We start from the raw sequence: 20,620 nt of genomic DNA on the forward strand, positions 1-20,620 counted from the left end.
CCAGCCCCTCGGAAAGGTTGGTGATGATTTGTTCTCTTGTTCTTGTCGTGGGTGTTGCAGGTGTCCATTCAATCCGCTCCTCGTTCTGGCTCTTCTTTGCTTGATGTATTCAGTGCCAACATTGCGAACGAATCGATGGAAGGGTAATGGCAACTATAGATCGCCAGTAGTTGAGGAACTGGTGGGTGCAAGAAAGAATTTTGTGATGAGGTAGACATTTGCCCAAGTGCAAGAAAGAATTGTGTGATAAGAACTAGTCGTATCCTTCAAACTCGAAGGCAATGTCTAGCTTCTTTGGTGTTCTTGTCTCCGATCCATGGCTGCAGAGCCAGTTCACCCAAGTGCAGCTCCGGACCCTGAAAACAAAAGTAAGCATCCGGAGCACTTTTCATTCATGGCATAAAATTCTCATGTTTCATAGCCGTGCAATCACATTGCTACCTCTTACGCTTTGCTGCAATAGTTTTTGTCTGCGAAGAAACCAGGTGCCGATCATGTAACCATAAAAGATTTGCCCCCGGTGATGGAGAAACTTAGGGGCATCCATGAGGTTCTATCTGAGGAAGAGGTCAGCAAGTTTTTGAGCGAGAGCTATCCTGATATGAGCCAACCAATTGAATTTGAGTCTTTTCTTAAGGTACAATGGATCATTTCTGCATACCAACCAGTGATTTTAACTTTTCACTCACATAGGAAAAGAATCTTGTTTAGTGATGCAATCTTGCAATTTGTTAGGAGTACTTAAATGTTCAAGCAAAGGTGACCAGCAAAAATGGAGGCAAAAAGAAATTGAAAGGATCTGTGTCATTTTTGAAAGCCTCCACCACTACTCTCTTGCACGTTATTAACGAGTCTGAAAAAACTTCCTATGTGAATCATATCAATAATTTTCTTGGCGAGGATCCTTTTCTCAAGAATTTCTTGCCATTGGATCCGGCATCGAACGGGTTATTTAACCTTGTTCGGGATGGTGTGCTACTTTGGTGAGTTCTCAGCAGTGCTCCATTCTGTTCATTTACTATGTTATTTCATCATATTGATTTTTGTTGATGATACGCTAAGGCTTGTCCCTTTATCTTGTAATGAACCAGCAAGTTGATCAATGTTGCTGTTCCGGGCACAATCGATGAGAGAGCAATCAATACAAAGAAGGATCTCAATCCATGGGAGAGGAACGAGAACCATACCCTTGGTCTTAACTCTGCAAAGGCCATTGGCTGCACTGTTGTTAACATTGGAACACAGGATTTGATTGAAGCTAGAGTATGTATTTATGTTAATGTTGCATGAATTATGATTTTATTCCCCATTCTTTTCCTATCTAACTAGTAAAAACAACAAGTCAAGTTTGGAATGACAAATATATAAGAAGATATTCTTGACTAGTCTGTGTATGTCTTGAAATACATTGTAGGCAACTGTGAAATTTTTCAAATGAAAGTTCCAGGAGTATTCCTTGTTGATGATCTTAGCAAAAGTTTTTTTTTTATTAACGAAAGGATACACATTATCACTTTGGTAGTCAATTCATTATTATTCAATCAATTTACATCACTTTAGGAGCTAAAATATCTTATGCTTCTTTGCAGCCTCATCTAGTTCTTGGTCTGTTATCCCAGATCATAAAGGTGCGTGTGCTATAACAACATTGCTATATTAATTACTAAAGAAAATTTCAGCACTATACTTTTTGGTGATTGCTTCATCATTTTCCAGTAAATACAGTTGTTCACAATTTATTTCATTGTCCTTGTCTCAGATACAACTACTGGCTGATCTGAATCTAAAGAAAACACCTCAGTTGATGGAGTTGGTGGCTGATAATAATGGCAAGGTTTGAATTATCAAGAATTTGAATGTGCATGCATGTGCAGAAACAATTATCAGAATACGTGATCATTTTACAAGAGTTTAATCATGTTTAATTTGTTTCACTCACAAAATCTGGCTAATTGATGTTGCCATGATGCTGTATAGGAGGTAGAGGAGCTGGTCACCTTAGCACCAGATAAGATGCTGCTCAAATGGATGAACTTCCATCTCAAGAAAGCAGGGTATAAAAAAACTGTAACAAATTTCTCTACTGATGTGAAGGTATGTATATCTTAGTTGACCTGGATATTATGCTTTAATATCTTTGGATGATTTAGTTGTTCTGTATCTTATGAATAGTTGATATGCAGGATGGTGAAGCGTATGCTTACCTTCTCAGCACCCTTGCTCCCGAGCATAGCTCAAAAACAATGATAGAAACTACAGATCCTAAGGAAAGGGCTAAGAAAGTACTTGAAACAGCAGAAAAGCTCGAGTGTACAAGATATGTAACACCTAAGGATATTGTTGAAGGTTCAGCAAATCTCAACTTGGCATTTGTTGCTCAAATATTCCAGAACAGGTAAGTAGATTGAAGCGGCCTTTCTTGTCTATGTCTGTCCTGTAGGTTGGCAAGAACTCACAGGAAAGCTCAGCAATTTATTAGCACTAGCAGCCGTGCACTTGTGGCACACACGAGTAATTATACAACTACGGTTTCTGAATTATGCGGACACCTGTTATATTCTGAGTTAACATAAATCAAGTAACCGAATACGATGATACATGTTTTGAGAGCAAATCAAGTTGTGTAATACTTCCTCTGGTCATAAATACTTGTTCCTTTGACCAAGATTCGGTTAAGCTTTTAAAACTTTGACCGTTAATAGTTTTCAAAATATTTAGTTTTGAAACATAAAAATTACATGTGTAGATTTGTCTTGAAAAATACTTTTATAATATTATATTTTTATTAAATACTATAACTATATTCTAATAGAAAATAATGGTCAAAGTTGTACATCGAAGACTGTGAAAAATAAAAAATGATAAGTATTTATGACTGGAGGAAGTAACACAAATTCTGAAATATAGGATAATCAAATAGCTCATTACAACCAACGAAAATAGCACCACCAATTGAATGAAACATGTGCCAGGTAACACTACCCAAATATAGTGTATCCAACACATTTTGTTGCCACTTGCGGTCATGAACCAAACACGTCTAAATCACTGGCCCTAATATATAAACCTTCAATCAACATTCATGTACCTCCCTTTCAGAGATTCGATTGAATCCAACCTAGAGCCTCGGAATCCTACATCTTTTGGTGAAAAGTTATCACGTCCAATGTGCATGTAGCAATATCAACGGTCAACAAATGATGGGCCAAGTCATATTGATCCTCATACAAAGGCTCAGAGAAGTGGATGTTATTCCTCTTGTACTTAGAGATGCTTGTTCCACTAAAGCTGTCATTGAAATGCTTCGACACAAATAGTGTCTGGTCACTGACGTCGTTCACCCTGCACCACTCCGGCCTCCGATTCAAGAGATCACACTTGTAGATCACACTGCTATAGGTAACGCGCCATGCCTTATGGAACTTTTTCACCATGGCGTCGACCATGTGCAACTCACCGTTTGATTCTAGGTAACTACGATGGTTGAGCTGCGCAGGTGGCGGCAGTGATGGCATCAGCTTTATGGTTGGGGTTGCACCGGCGGCGATGCTGTTGCTGCTGATGGAGATCTATCTGGTGCAGTCGATTGCCAAGAATCTCTCTTTACAGTGCATGACGGAGTCCACAGAGCATTCCAAGTAAGTGATGAGCAACATCCACGTACTGTCGACCTCGACCTGGAACAACGCGATCTCCATGGACCTCACGAGCTTGACCATGGCCACATACTCTTGGCTGTCAGTGCAAGGTAGCACGGAGAGCATGATCTCATTGAAGAAATATATGATTCATCTTGTCTAGCCTGATGGCACTTATACCAACTGAGGAACGGTGACGTTATAAGAGGGGGGTGAATTAAGACACTTAGAAACTAATTAGTTTCGAAAACTTCACAAGATAAACTTATTTCAATTATATCTAAATGTGTTTTAGGTTTATCTAGTGTGTCTACTCTACCACTCAAGAGAATTATAACATATTCTAGCAAGGTAAATTGTAAGAAAATAAATGTTCAAACGTAAATAAGGTAGAAAAACAAACTCGGCACAAAGGATTTTTATTCCATGGTATCGATGATATAAATACTACCCTTAGTTCACGTTGGAGCTCCACCAATGATATACTCCCGGCCGACACCTGATTATAACTCTTGAGCCACTAAGCCACCAAGATAAAGCTTCAAGCCGGATGAGCCACCAAACAAACAAGGCAAAGTCTCACAAATAGCTTCTCTTCCGATCACTTCGGAGCTTGAAGCACCAAAACAAGGGACTTCGCGTCTTCGTATAAGTGTCTTGCCGCCGCTCCACACCAAGTCGGAGGGTCAGAACAATTCCGGTTCAAGTTACCGGCGAGTCACTAAGACTCCAAGACACTGGTATACCACTTGGTACAAGCTAGGATCACTTCTTGATCCCTTCTTCAAGCTATAACATATAGCTACAACTCACTCTAGGGCTATAAGCACTAAACACTCTAATCTTGTGCTTAATCGCTTTGGATGATCACTTTAAGCACTTTGGTAGCTTGAATATCTTCTGAAGTGTCTACGAGATTCTCTAGACTCCAGCAGCATGACATACCTTCAAATGACTAAGTGGAGAGATATTTATAGCCTCAAACCTGCCAACTAGCCATTTTTCCAACGGTTCAGAAAAGCTGTTAACGCCGGATGATCTGGTGAGAACAATTGTACTAACACCGGATCATCCGGTGAGTACAACCTCAGAAACTAGCCGTTGAAACTAGCCTCTGTGAACATCGGACACTCCGGTGTATCTTCAAATCCATCACCGGACCTTCCGGTGAGTTATCTTGAGCCATCCGAGTCTCTATAGTCTCTCTGTGTAAAATGCTCCGGTGCATTCGTCCGGTGCTCATTCCATTCACACCGGATCATCCGGTGAGTTAAACCTTCTCTTATTTTCCCTGAAAATGATCCAATGCAACTATCTCTGTGATCACTAGACTATCCGGTGAGTTGATCTTCATTCTTCAGCATTTGGAATCGCCTCTACAAGAAAAACACTCCGGTGCTTTATACCCTTCATCACCGAACTATCCAGTGCGGCATCAGCCTTCTCCCCCTTTGTTAGAAATACTCTGGTGAGTTCAACACACAAAGCACCAGACCATCCGGTAGGTTGATCTTCAGTCTTCTGCACTTGCATTCTTCTCTACAGGAAATACTCTGGTGTTATCCAGTGCAGATCACCGGACTATCCGGTGAGGTCCTCGGCTTTCTCCCCCTTTGTCAGAAATACTCTGGTGAGTTCATGTCCTACTCACCAGATTATCCAGTGAGGTTAGGAGCCTCTAGACACAATGCTCCAGTGAGTGCAAACTTCTCTGCACTGGACTATCCAATGAGGCAAAACTTCCTAAGACTTTTCCAATTCAATCAAACTTTGTCTCGGATACGGTGACTTCTTGATGTATTATATCTATGAGACCTACTAACATATATTCTTGACAAATATGTTAGTCTCAATGACTATATTGTCATTAATCATCAAAATCACAATCATGACCTAACAGGGTCATTTTTACTACAATCTCCCCTTTTTTAATGATTTATGACAACACAACTAAAACAAGTGGCAAATAATAAATAATACCAATCGTAAAGAGTACAAAACCTTACCACATTACTTGAATGCATGTTCTTGTCATTTATTCCCTCTTTGTTGTGGCTCTCTCTTTCTTCATTGTCACTATCCCCCTTAATCGACTCATACAAGAACTTGTCGCCTTTATCAATCTAGGTGCTTCATATTGCTTCTTATATCTTCTTCTTCCCCCTTTGTCAACTTTGACATTTCTAGGGATCTTGTATCTTCCTTATTGCTTTGATCATCAAACTTTTCCCCCTTTATCAACATCTCAAAAAAAGCTACAAACATATGTTGAACTCGAGAAAAAATATTAGAGCACAGGAGAGAGCTTCATAAATCATGATCCAATGAAATGATACCAATTGAAAAGATATACTAATTATAATAATATGAGGTATTGATATCAATTGAAAAAGACAAATAAGGATCATAATTCATGAAACTCACATGATATAATCTAAACTTCTCATTTATTTGTGCATACATATAAATAATTTATGAAACTCACATGATATAATCTAAACTTCTCATTTATTTGTACATACATATAATAAGACCTACTTGTGAATACCATTTGTAGGAATGTAGTAATATATGCACAGTTAGACAATATGTATATGCAGAAAGTTTCAATCATATCATGCATGAAGGTAGTTTAAATGTAGAAATAAATTAACAATAACACTAATTAAAGTATTTAAGTATTGCATACTTCTAAAGACTTGTTGATATCTCCATGAGACTACAAAAGATACATTTAGTAACACATGTTAGTCTCAACATCACAACCTATAGGATATACTTTCTCTAAAAGTGTACATACAAATGTTGAATACTTGCGAGATATATGCACTTGCTATTAATAATAATAGAGATTTATCTTATAGATTGTATCATAGCATATGAAATATATCAATTGTGAAAACTAGTGCCATGAAAGAAACTTACAACTAATAAACCATATAGATTGCTCATAAGAAAGAAAGGAACACAAGCAACTTACCATATAAAAATCTATACTAGGCATTGCAATAAATTGAAATATACACATGTAATCCTAGATAAGATAATGGTTCAAAAACGTGAACAAAAGTCTAGCTACCATTACGTCATTACCTTTGGATGGGGATTTGGATATATGATGATCATAATCTTCATTAATACATTCAATCTTGTACACTTGACTTTTTTGTTTAAACCTTCACTTTATTTTGTAAGCCAAGTCTCTATATCCTTATAGCCGCCTCGAGCTTCAAGTTTTCTTTTGAACTTAAACCAATTGAAGCTCATTCGTGTTGATGATGACTTCTTTAGGCATTCAAATGGGTTGGTTTCACTTTTGGTTTTTTCTTCCAACCATATGTGCAATCACTCTACCATTGTTTTTATTCTTGAGCTTGTAGTGGTTGTTTTTGGTCTTGATCTTATAGTTAGGTTTGATGTAGATGTTGGAGGTCTTATTGGAGAGGTTCCTGATCTTCTTCTTCTCCTTAATATCCTTCTTAACTTGTTTGCATTGGAAGGACTTGTGACCTTCTTGATGACATTTGAAACATGTTGCAATGGACCTTTCTGCAAGCTTTTTCATCATGGTAGCATGGTTATCTTGAGGAGGTCGGGCATGAGTCTTGCCCTTTTATCTTGCTAAGTCCTTCTTAAGTTTTTTCACTTCTTACTTGAGCTCATCATTTTCTTGTGCAATGAGTTCATTAGATGGTTTTTTAAGAACATTTTCAACACATATCTCATTGCAAAGTGATGAGCTAGATAAATCAATTAAATCATCACAAGAAGTGCAAGCATCTATCTTAGAATTAAAATTAAATAGTGGTAGATTGCTCTAAAGGGGCCTTAGATTAGATTCATTGCACTTAAAATTTGCTTTAAGCTCTTCGTTCTCCTTGTTTAGCAAATTAAATTTGCTCAATACTTGCTTATAATTAGAAACAAATATAGCATGAATGTTATTGAGGGCATTGAATTTATTAAATTCTTTAGATTATTTTTTAAGGCCTTTTTGTTGTTTATTGATCAAATGAAGGAGTTCATTATAGGAGAGAGGATTTTCATCGGATTCATCATAACTTACATCACTATTCATACCTTTGGTTATAAGATACTTGTGTGATGACGACTTACGTGATGATGATCTTAAAGAAGAGCTTCTCTTGGAAGAGTGGGTGGCGAAGCTCTGATCACTTGAGCTTGAATCTTCATCTTCACTCACCCATCTTCTCATGCTTCCAAATGCTTTGGCTCTTTCCCTTGTCTCCCTTTTACTCTTGGTCTTCTTCTCCTTTTTGATGTGATCAATAGTTTTGACCAAGTCTTTAATGGATATTCGATGATCAATCTTGGTATTGATCTTCTTGATGTTCTTTTCCAATTGAGAGATGAGCTTGACGACTTTAGGATCAATTTCTTCATCACTTGATGTGCTTTGTTCATCATCTTCATTGCTCTCTTCATCTTCATCTTAATCTCTATCATCTTTGCTTGAGTTTGGCTCTTACTCTTTCCTCCTCATCTTCGTCTTCATGTGTGGGCATGGTGCTTGCTTACTTGTGAGAGCAAGGTTCTTAGCGTCGGATGAGGAAGCAGCTTCTACCCCATGTTCATGGTCATCTTATAGGCGGTGATCTTACCGAGCACATGACTTTGAGTCATCTTCTTGATGTCGTTGTTGTCGTAGATGATGGAAACTATTAACTTGTACTTTGAAAGAAGAGCTTGAAGTATTCTTCTCACCACTTGATAATCATCAATTTAAAACCTAACTTATTGATCTCCTTGACAAGAATATTCAAACGTGGATACATATCATTAGCACTTTTATGAATAAATTGTTTGATGCTATTGAGTTTAATAACAAGCACATGATATTTCTCATTACGCACATTCTTTGTACCTTTATGAATTTCAATAAGACTAGTTCAAATATCATGTGTATTGGTGAGAGAATAAATACGATTAAATGAACCAATATTTAAAGATGATAAACGGATACTCTCTGTTAATGCATCTAATTGTCTCTCATTGTTGGTGATGCGAGGTCTCATCCCTTCCTCGGTGACCATATGCGAGTTATATATGATCAGTAGAAAGTACAAGTAAATTGGATTACCTTCTCACTGAGAATTGTTATATGAATTTTAGTTTACATGGGCACATGTCAATCTGTCATTAACAATTGTTAATATATCAATACTTCTATACCACCAAGAATCTTCTTGGTAAATGGATGCACGTGTACAAGCATTACTAAAAGTAATTTATTAAAAAAATTCATAGTGCTTTGTTCTGTAAACAAAATTAAATAAACAACATGCAAACATTCTGTCCAACACATTTTGACTAAAATATTGGCAAAGTGTCTATTTGCATCTAGAGCCAATTGACATATCATAGAAATTAATTAGCTAAACATAAATCATAGAATTCAGATATCCATGAACCAAAGAATGATGGATTAGAAATGCACATACTCTAGCCATCCAAGCGTTCTGTCAAACATGTTCTAGTCAATAAAACACATATACATGTTTAGCTAGAGTCGAGGATGAATTCTAGGGCCGTTGAGGTGAGCATGATGTGGAACTTCGCCGCATCGACCCCTTCAGATGACGGGAGGGCATCAGGGCCAAAGTGACCACGGACGACTGCTATCTCCCCTTCGGCGTAGACGAACACATACCCCTCGAGTTGTGTTGTTCGCTAGCTATTGGCTGGTGGTGACAAGAACAGGAGGACAACACTGCGCATTGGGACGCCACCCTGAGAGGGGAGGTTGAGCAGGGTGGCGATGGGTTGGTGTGGCCGTGAGGAATGGTGCTCTAGGCCTTGAAGGGCCATGGAGCACACGCGACAATGCGGAGGAGGTTGCTCCTCATTGGTTTGGATTAGTGGAGGGAAGGAGGTAGGCGTAGAGTGGGTAAAAAAGCACCCGTATTGATATGGGGAGGGTGTGGTGTAGGTCTACGGGAACTAATTGATTGACTGAAGTTTCCAAATTGATATTGCATGAAGGAAGAAATCCTAGAGGCTATGGTTTCTAAATTGATGGACTAATTGATTAGGTGAGGAGATAATTACGTGTGATTCCAAATTAATTAATAGGAATCTGACCACATCTAGGGGGATTAGGGGCCAAGTCTGATCTCCAGTTGATTGCATGATCTTTTTTGGAAGGAAATTAACAACCGGGATTAATGGGAGCAAATTTAATAGAGCAAAACAATGAAAATCAATGATTTCTCAATTAAGTGAGGGAATGTTGGAGGGACAACACAACCTCGGCCATTGGATTCAGATCCGAGGATTCAGGTAGTTCCGTGGTCGCTTGTTGGGGTGGAGATAGGATTTCCAATGGTTGATGACAACTCATTCTCGGCCATTGGATTGAATGAAAAACCATCAAACAAATCTTGGTTGTTGGTTTTGTTGGATGTTGACACATCTGAGCGTGGACATTTTCTACGGTGTGCATAGGATTCTTTCAACTCGTTCATTTATAGTTTAGATTATACCTCGTATCTATGTCTTCACTACGAACATAGATATGCCCTTTGTTCTTTTTTGGATGTTGTTTTAACCTCCAACACACAGAACAAGGTTACAATCAATTATTCCACCTTTGACATGTTTACCTCTCTTAATTGCTCCTACTTCCAATACTTCCAATTAATAGCACCCAATCCACCACACTCGTTCACTCAACTCCAACTTCCAATGGCTTTTAACAGGAACTCTTTAGGAAAACACCACCTAAAAAAGACAATTATTTAATAGCAAAGCTAACTTTGTAAAACAACATCTATTTCAGAACGGAGGGAATATTACAATAATTTGATCTTGCCGAAATGTATTGTTTCAAACACTCTGCAGTATGAAAAATCTTCTCTATTTTTTCAAATGACATACTTGGTTTCAAATTGCATTATCTGCCTAACTGTTCCTATTCCTTTTCTTTTAACATATGCACTGCTCAACATTGATGAATAAGGAAATTATTGGTGTAACCATGGAGTATTTATCTTTTACATTTGGGAGGATTGTCAAAATGTATAATATTGCCATGACATGCAAAATTTTATTCTTAATTTCTTACATTTAGTTTTTGGGAAAGTTTTATAGTACACTACGGATGGATGACCATCATTAACTAGATTATCATTTAAATGTGCAAATTAAGGAAAAAACTCAATTGAAATACATGCGATGTCTCGACCACTTTAATCTTCCAGTTAGTTTTCCATAGAGTAGCATTATCTTCATGGACTGCTAAAACACTTGCACCATGCATTGAATATCAAATTTTAATTCCTCGAAAAAAAGAGTGTGAATCTTCATCATATCTCAATAAACTATGAACAGCATTTTCCCCTTTGCTAATGCATCTTATCTGGAATGATTACAAACTGGTGCAGAAATGGCCTATCAACCAGCAATGTAGCTCCAGCTGAAGATACTCCTGATGATGTGGAAGCATCCAGGGAAGAGAGAGCATTTCGCCTTTGGATCAACAGCCTTGGAATTCCAACTTATGTGAACAATTTGTTTGAGGATGTTAGGACTGGGTAAGCCCCATCTCTAAGTACCACTTAACCTTTCTTGGTATATATTTTGCTATCTATACCAAAAGTTCATTTGCAGATGGGTCCTACTAGAGGTGCTTGACAAAATTTCTCCTGGGTCAGTTAACTGGAAGCAGGCATCTAAACCACCAATTATTATGCCGTTTAGAAAGGTGGAAAACTGCAACCAGGTTATCAAAATCGGGAAGGAGTTAAAATTTTCTCTGGTAAATGTAGCAGGAAATGACTTTGTGCAAGGAAATAAGAAACTAATCCTAGGTAAATACCTCTGTTTATATTAGCTTGTTTGATATCTTATTCTAGTTGTTGCTTTTATGCTCCGCATAACTTTTTTTCACTCTTGTTCACTTTGTTACTTATCATGGCTAGAATTTGTTATTTACCCTATCAAGGTTTACCTGGACCTGTCGTAACATATATCTGCCAAAAGGAAATAAGAAAGAGAACATGGACATATATAGGATGGGGCTTGTTTTCGTAGGGATATTTGTGATCATTAGCTGCTATTTCATCCAAGAGGGAAAACATTTTGAGTTCCTAAATGATTTTCTTTTCTAGCATTAATATTTCTTCGAAAATTTTCTTATTCCCAGCTTTCTTGTGGCAACTCATGAGGACCAGTATCCTACAGTTACTAAAGAACTTGAGATCCCACTCTAAAGAGAAAGAGATAACCGATGCTGGCATTCTGATTTGGGCTAATAATAAGGTCAAGGAATCAGGCAAAACGTCCGGTATCGAAAGCTTCAAGGTTCATCAACCTTCTTGATTTGGCTAAATCAAACTATTGTGTCATACTCGTGGACTTAAGCACTTGTGTTGATTCTCTAGGACAAGAGCATAGCAGATGGGGTGTTCTTCCTTGAGCTTCTAAGCGCTGTGCAGAGCAGGGTTGTTGACTGGAGCTTGGTGAAAAAGGGGGAGGACGGTGCGTACCTCTGCTCCCATCTGCACCCTTCATGAGTCAATTTAACTTTTCGTTGTAGTAACTTCTGTTGTTTCATGAATCTCTCTTCATTTGCTTTTTGATCGCAGAGGAGGAGAAGAAGTTGAATGCAACATACATCATCAGTGTTGCTAGGAAACTAGGGTGCACCGTCTTCTTGTTGCCTGAGGACATAATGGAGGTAAATGTGGGAAAGTTTAGTTTGGTTCCATGTAAAACTAACCTGTTCATAGAGCTAAAGCATTAGTTAATTTGCACAAAATTTATATACCAGGCATCTCACTGATCTTAGCTCGGTGTCCATTCCGTCCGAAAAACAGGCATTAATGTCTGCTTTTCATTTTTTGCCGCGGCAGGTAAACCCAAAGATGATCCTCACTCTTATTGCAAGCATCATGTACTGGAGCCTGCAGAGGCAAGGGCCTTACCAAAGCCCTGGACAGTCAGAATGTGCAGCGTCACGTGATGCTCTTATGGAGGAAGAGGAAGTGGAGGAAGAGGAGGATTTCGAAGGAGGCATCGAAGATGGCGTCTCCAATCTGACCACTTGATGAGAATTTGCACGGTGAAGTTACTGGGTTATCATCAGGGGTTGTCTAAACCTCCAGGGAAAAACAATCAACAGCTGCAAAGAAGAAAGTTTTGGTATTTATTTGATTCATTCTTTGCATGCCATCAACTCAAGTTTGCCAAGTAGGTAGAATTGTGCGTGATTGCGCAGCTAAAGCTTGTAAGCTAACTAAGAGATGGAAAGTGTATAATGAAACGCGAGAATAAAACCAAAATATATGCTGGACTGCTACCACATCAAACATCATGTTTGGAGCACAACACAGGAAGGGAGAATGTCCAACCCCATCACATACGCATCTCATTACCATCTCGCTGGGCCTTGAATTTGGGCCTCGTGAGTCTGCTTTTTGGTCAGGTCGGGCCTAACCTCACATGCCTACCTAAATAATGACAGCTCCATTAATCAAGTCGACATGTATCCACCGTCAAGCCCGCAGGGCCAACCTTGCAAGTAGGGTCCTCTTGGGCCTGCCGTCTACCCTAGCAAAAGGGGGCTTTGACGAGGCTGAGGGCTCTAGGGCGCAGGTCTCGACAGCGCCAACGACATGAAATCCACAACATCGACCAAGCGTGAGGGGCTTCGAACCCACCTTGAGGTAGGGTGCACGACCGAGGACGCATCGGCACTTTCCCCAAGCGCCAGTGTGCCCTCAGCCGGCAACTCGAAGAAGGGTACTGGTGCACTCTACACGGGATTGGATATGCCCACAATATTGAGGACTACCAGGTCCTTGTAATCTTTCGAGAGGAGTACCTCGAGCGGCATTGGTAGGAGATAGGACCGAAGATGAGCGGCCCAGAGACCGTAGGCCCGCAACGGGCCGCTAGGTGGATCATCTAGCCTTACCGAACCCTCCTCCGCTAGCTCTGCCCCCTTCGCCTCCACCACCCATGGTGCAACATATCAAAGGGGAAGATCATGCCAAGCAAGTGGTCCTGGCCATAACAGGGGGGAGCCTTTAGTGGCTCCTCGAAGCAACAGCGATGAGACTACACGCCTGGGGTCAACCATGTCGGGGCAACTAGCGTTCACCACCGAGTCTAGGGATGGGCCGTAGCCCTAGTGACCTTTGCCTTCGACGACGCTATGTGGGGTTAACTTACATTGATGCCCTAGTTGTCACGGTCGACATCACCAGTGTCAAAGTCTGGAGAGTGCTGATCGACAGAGGAAGCTCCAATTATCTTCTCTTCGTGCATGCCTTCGACCAACTCCGCATCCCGCGGGGCCGACTCTCTTTAGCCTAACCCAACAACAGTCATCAAGTCCACAATGTGGTTGAAGGGCTTCTCGAAGACCCCCCCCCCCTTCAAGTACCTTGGACACCACGACACTCTAAGGCCACGACCGGAGGGGGACGTCAGGCAAGTCCCAACAGGTATGGTCCACCCCAACCAGACCTTTCAGATCGAGGCAAACCTCACTCCGGAGCAGGAAACCCAGCTTCTGGCCGTCCTGTAGGCCTGAAAGTCCATCTAGGCCCCCTATGTGAGTTTTAGATAATTAATGACAAACGATTAAGGGACTAATGTGTTTATTAAAGTTATGAACATATTTTAGAGATGTTTGGCTTGTTACCGGTGAGGAGTTCATATGGAGTCTTCTTCAAGAGTCAATGAAGATATATCCGGTTCGATTTCGTGACAAGCGGTGTTAACGGCTTCCGCCTAAAAATGGTCGAAGGTCATATGCTCATCTAGCATTGTTCTTGTCATCTCAATAAGTGTTATGTTCTTCCTTAAGGCCATGCCATTTTATCAAGGAGAGTAAGGTGCGAAGAATTTATGCTTGATCCCCTCCTCATCAAGAAATTATTCAATTTGTGTGTTCTTGAATTCACTCATATTATCACTCTTAATATTCTTGATCTTCAAATTGAACTCATTTTGGGCTCTTCTTGCAAATTTTTTTAATGTTCTTTGAGTCTCTCCTTATGCAAAAAGAATACTCAAGTGAAACGGGAATAATAATCAACAATTACAAAGCCATATTTATTACCGTTGATGCTTATATAAGCAATAGGATCGAATAAATCCATGTGAAGTAATTCCAAAGGCCTTGTTGTCGTCATGATGTTCTTAGCAGGATGTGGCGCTCCAACTTGTTTTTCCACTTCACAAGTATTACAAACTATATCCTTGTCAAAATTAACACCCGTTAGTCCTAAAATATGCTCGCTATTTAGAAATTTATTAAGATTCCTCATACCAATATATGTTAGTCTATGGTGCCATAACCAACCCAAGACGGACTTAGCCATCAAGCAAGTCTCAAAGTTAGTTAATCCGATAAAAAAATCCACAAGATAAAATTTATCTTTCATTTGACCTTTGAGATTAAGGATGAATCATCCCTTCTAAAGACCGTCACATTATAAATAAATAATTATATCATATTTCACAAAGTTAAGAGATGGATAACAAATTATAATTCAAGGATTTAACAAGTAAAACATTTGATATGAAAAGATTATTTGAGATATCCACTTTATCTTAGTCACATTACCTTTTATTTTCCATTGTCTCTAAAAAACAATGGTCTCATGTGGTGATCCACTTAGATCAAAATGTGAGACCATAGACTTTTCTCCAGTCATGTGATTTGTGCAACTACTATCGATCACCTAACTTCTTCCACCGGAGGTATATTCCTTTAAAAGAAATTATGCCATATTCTTAGGTACCCACATTTTTTAAGCACTTTAGGCACTGAAAGTGCATCTAGCCCTTATGTGTGGTTTTGGTAATTAATGACAATACATATGAATTAAAAATTATATTGAGAATTGTTAGTAGGTTATTCCATAGGTGATGTACAGAGAAGAGATATGCATCAAGATGAATGGGCTCTAAGTGATGCTCGGGTAAGCCAATAATAATACATATGGACTAACAATTATGTTGAGAATTATTATTAAGTTATTCCATAGGAGATGCATAAATGATGAAGCATGAGTTAGTTGAGAAATGTCATGAGTTTAAAGAATTGCATCAAAACCATTGAGATCTTAGTGATGCTCATAAGAAAAAGAAAAAGCTCAAAGAATGAAGGCTAAGTTACTTATGGAGATCAAGTAAATAAAGATATGTTATTGTCAGTAGAGTTTTATTGACTAACTTGTGTACTATGTGCTTGAAAATAAGTGGAGTTATGTTCCATATGAAGAATGACAATAAACATGAAAGCTAAGTTACTTGTAGATATCAAGTAACTTAAAATATAAAATTGTCAATTATATTTTATGGACTAACTCATGTGTTTTGTGCTTGAAAGTGAGTTGGGGGTTAGGATCCATAAAAGGCATAAGTTGAATTGAAATCCAATATACCAAAAGTGAAGAACAAAGATTGAACTCCATATTTGATAAAGTGAATTCATTGAAAATGTCGGATACAAAGTTATTTTCTATGGTAAGATGATGAAGGGCAAGCAAGACTCGGTTACGATGGACCATTCGGTATTGAAGGGCAAGCAAATGGCTTGACACCGAAGGACCAAGGTGGTGGTGAAGAGGAAGTGAAAGCTTTGCATCAATACCGTGTGAGGCTATGGGAAACTATGTGTGATTCACATCAATCACATGAACAATCAAGAAGAGATGGAGCGAAGACGATATAAAAATTGGCAACCCTCTAAGTTTGAAAGAAGGAAGCGATACTTGAAGGTATTCAAAGGCTCAAATTGGTACAAACGAGTTTTACATTTGAATGTGATTATAGGTATACCACACTATTAAGAGAAATGCAACATAGAGCTAATTTTCGTGTATCAGTGCTCAAAAGTTCCTAACCAATCCAAAGTGAGAGTTCGCTTTAGGAGTCCGGTGCGGAAAGTGTGGAAGTGTCTGAATTAGGTTTTTGAGTGTTCCTAGTTTTGATCTAATGTGTTTGAGATCATTAATTCAGTTAGGATATGTAACCCTCTGAATATGTTTTTCGTATAGTCCAAATTCACCAAAATTGGACTTCAGGATCATAAGTTATCGTCGTTTTTCAGCGGGTTGATTGTCTGAACTCGGAAGCTCCGAGTGGAATCCAGAAGTTTCGGGTTGTCCAAAACCTCCAGATGAGATCCACGCAGAGTGCTCGGTTTGGACCTTTTAGTTCGCTTGGAAGTTCCAGGTTAACTTGGAAGTTCCAGGTTGGGGTCCTCTGTTGTGTTTAGCTCATGTAACCTAGAGGTTTCGGGTGAATCCAGAAGTTTTGAATTGTACTGATTTTTGGGCATAACAGCTAGTTTTGGGGGGTTGGATATAAATACCTTCTCACCCCTTTTGAGGGGGCTGCTGCTTTGGGCACAAAAGAAAAATATTCTAAAGCCAAAAGAACTCCTTCCTACTCCGATTTAGTGTGAGATTTGAGAAGAAAAGTGAGTTGAGTTGAGAGATTGAAAGATTGAGTGCAAGTGAGCTAAACTCTATTCTTGAGCACTCGAGTTCATCGGCAAGAAGTTCATCGTCGTGTTTGTTACTCTTGGAGCTTGAAGCTCCTAAGTGGCTTGGTGTCGCGGCTAGCACCCAAGGTTGTGGTGTGCCGTAGGAAGTTTATGAAGGCTTCGATGTCGCCTCCGGAAGGGAAAAATCAAGAATGAAAACTCAAGCTCAAGTGTGATCGAGCTTGGTGAGAAAAAGGGTTGAGAGAGACCTGGTTCAAGTGTGACCGAGCCTCTCAATGTAGACGTAGGAACCTCTAGGGAAAGTGTCGGGAAACAAATCGTGTGTCTTCTATCTTGTTTCTTTGTTCTTAAGTTCTTGCTTTTCGTTTGTGCATATTTGCTTGATTTACTTGTTCGTGTGAAATTATTTGTAGGTTCTCTATGGATCTACTTGGAATTATCATTTAGAACACATGGCTTCATTTGGTTTGAACTAGAACTCATTAGACGTACTTTAATTTCAGTTTTGAGCTCTTTCTCTGTCTGAACTCAAAAGTTTCAGATTGAACCCGAAACTTCCAATGAACATTAAACTCGGAACTTTCGGTAAACAATGTTTTCAGAATTTTTAATTAGGATTGTCTTGCATATCATTTGCTAGATTCAAAGAATCTTTGTCACCATATGATTGCAACCTTCACACCTATTTAAGGTGTTTGTGCATTAATTGGGTCTAGCATATTTAGATTTTTCATTTGTGAAAAATCTGTTAGTTTATTTTCGCTACAAGTTTATACCAAATAGTAAAAGGGGTCAAAATTTTGTTAAAACACGTATTCAGACCCCCCCCCCCCTCTAGGCGACATCATTGTCTTTTCAAGCACCCAAATTGATTTCTCAACATGAATATTTCTATTCCTAATGCCAGCATCTTTAGCAAAGACCCTACCAAAACAATCTTTCTTAAGCACATATGATGCATCAAAAGTACTATGAGAAGAACAAATAAACTTTTGGATACTTTGTGCCTTTACGAACTTAGCGTGATGTTGATCCATTTGCACCCAAGTCTTACCCTTTTCCTTTTTGGGTGGAGTGTATCCAATTCCTTCATGATTGAAATTGTCCTTTTGAGAGCCAAAAACTTCCTTGAGGGCCTTACTACCCTTATGACATTTTAGAAAGATGTTTTGAAGAAGTCTCTTGAGCCTCTCATTTTGACTTGCTAATGTTTGCATAGATTTAGAGTCAATAGCATAAACATCAATATCGATATCTTTAAATCTAGAGCAAGCAATTTTATTTGAGACACTAGGGGGACAATTTGCATCATTTGAGAGGGCGATACCACTCTTGAGAGTTTCAACTTCCACTTCAAGAGACTTATTTGCTTTGTTCAAGCGGTTAAAGCTTTTCTTGAAGTGACTTGTTTGAGCTCTCAATTTTAGTATTTGAAACTTAAGCTAACTAAAAAAAAAGATAAATTATCATATCTCACCTTCTATTTAGCTAGAGCACTCCCGAGTTCAAGGTTTCTCTATCTTTTTCAAAGATGAGCAATTCTTCTTCTTTTTCGATAGTGTCCTCTTACCCCTCTATTGTCTCAAGTAAATCATATATACTACGCAAGGATAATTTATCTAGATGATCTAACAAGTCATCATCTCTATCACTATCACTATCATGCTCACTAGATATATCAACATTGGAAAGCTCAGTTGGTTGTAATACCTTATGCCCTTTTGTCATGAGGCAAATGGGAGACTTGTTGTCGCTTAAATCTTTGAATAGAGGCTTGATTTTTTGTGAAGTGGCAAGAGCAATTGTGGCGATACATTCTTCTTTATCGGAGTCGGTGTAGGAGACGTTTGAGTCCCACTCTTGATCAAGATGAGCTTGACCCTTGTAGCTCTTCTTGTAGTGTTAGCTCTTGTCTTCATTGTGGTATTTTTCCTTGTTGTACCATTTCTTCTCACATTTGTTCTTGTTTTTCTTGTTGGAGCGATCGGCGATAAAATGACCTAGTTCATCGCACTCATAGCATATTCTTGTTGAGTGTCTTCCCCTTGACTTGCCGAAGGTCTTATTTCTTCCACTTTTTTTGTTGAAGCCACTCCTCTTGAGAAACTTGTTGAATTTCTTCACATATAGTGTCATTTGTTCTCTTTCTTGGTGGTCTTCACTTTCTTCTTCACTAGTGCTTTCTTCAACTTCTCTTCTAGCCATCAATGCAAGATTTTATTTCTTAGAGCTTGAACTTGGATTATTGATATCATAGACTTCCTTGGAATCTCATTCTATCAAGTCACGAGCTAGAATCCTTCCAAGTACGTTATGAAGTGTTAGCTTCTCAAAGTCATCTCACTCAGGAATGAGGGCCACCAAGGCGACATTTCTTGGAGTGATTGCTCAGAGCATCCTCTTGATAATGAAATTGTCGGTCATCTCCTTGCTTCCAAGCCCCTTGATCTCATTGACTAGGAGATATAGGTGATTTTACTCTAACTTGGGGTTTCATCATCACTCATGATGAATCGATCCAATTTACTCTTGAGAAGCTCTAGCTTGAACTCACAGACACTTGAGGTGCCTTCATGTATGTCGCGGAGTCTTGTCCCAAATTTGTTTTTCACTCTCAAGTGCGGCAACCCTATTGAACTCATATTCACTCAAAGCACTAAAGATAGCATTTGCAGCTTGAGCATTCTTGTGTTCATTGGTGTCGTCTTTAACTGTGGACTTGTTTGAGTTCTGCAAAATATAGCCATTTTCCATTATACATCAAATAGAAGAATTAATAGATTTCAAATGCATTTTCATCTTATGCTTCCATGATGCATAATGAGTACTATCAAAATATGTTGTTCTACCGGAGAAACCATGCACATATGAAGGTGTGAAAGGACTAGTGGAGTAATCATATGGAATTCTTGCTCCTCCTTCACTAGAACATTCCTTACCTGTCATCCTAGATTTCTCTAGACGGTTAAGCCTAATTTAAAGAGATTAGGCTCTAATACCAATTGAAGGATCGAGATGGCGGCCTAGAGGGGGTGAATATGCCTTTTTTCTAAAAATATCCTACAAAGCTAAAATTCTGACTAAAATTAAATATGAAATTTAAATCTACTCTAGAGCAAGTGACAAGATGCAATCCTATATGAGATATAAATATTAGGATTAACACAAAGCAATTTATGAACTTGTAATTAAAGTAAATCAAATATGTGAAATAATCGAAGAATAGAGAGACGAAGATGTTGTTCTCGAAGTTCGAATCCTTAAGGGGATCCTACGTCTCGGTTGATGGGCTCGATCACACTTGAACATGGTCTCTTTTAACCCTTTTCCTTTCGAGGTTGCAAAAAGCACTCATTTGCTTTCTTGTGGTATTTCTTTTCTTGCAAAGGCGAAATCCGACCTTCACAAACTTTCTCACGGCTCACCACAAACGTATTGGTGACTTGTGAGCAACTCCTAGCCGTTAGGAGTCTTGAAACTCTAAGAGAAAAGAATA

At 38.9% G+C, this 20,620-nt stretch overlaps 1 protein-coding gene across 1 annotated transcript; it reads left to right on the top strand.

The window, feature by feature from the left end:
- The first annotated feature begins 281 nt into the window (after positions 1–281).
- On the top strand, positions 282–12,706 carry LOC133917571 (fimbrin-5-like). The gene is made up of 14 exons (XM_062361451.1): positions 282–368; positions 464–637; positions 736–983; positions 1,092–1,263; positions 1,590–1,628; positions 1,760–1,834; positions 1,978–2,094; positions 2,184–2,395; positions 11,042–11,191; positions 11,268–11,467; positions 11,803–11,960; positions 12,041–12,137; positions 12,245–12,336; positions 12,512–12,706. The coding sequence occupies exons 1-14, from the start codon at positions 282–284 to the stop codon at positions 12,704–12,706; spliced, it is 2,016 nt and encodes a 671-aa protein (XP_062217435.1).
- The last annotated feature ends 7,914 nt before the right edge of the window (positions 12,707–20,620 follow it).

The sequence above is a fragment of the Phragmites australis genome, chromosome 5 (assembly GCF_958298935.1).
Source record: "Phragmites australis chromosome 5, lpPhrAust1.1, whole genome shotgun sequence".
NCBI classification, from domain to species: Eukaryota; Viridiplantae; Streptophyta; class Magnoliopsida; order Poales; family Poaceae; genus Phragmites; species Phragmites australis.

Coding starts and splice junctions, on each gene's coding strand:
- LOC133917571 (XM_062361451.1), top strand. CDS start 282: ATGTCTAGCTTCTTTGGTGTTCTTGTCTCCGATCCATGGCTGCAGAGC. Junction 984..1,091: donor CGGGATGGTGTGCTACTTTG/GTGAGTTCTCAG, acceptor GTAATGAACCAG/CAAGTTGATCAATGTTGCTG. Junction 1,629..1,759: donor TGTTATCCCAGATCATAAAG/GTGCGTGTGCTA, acceptor TCCTTGTCTCAG/ATACAACTACTGGCTGATCT.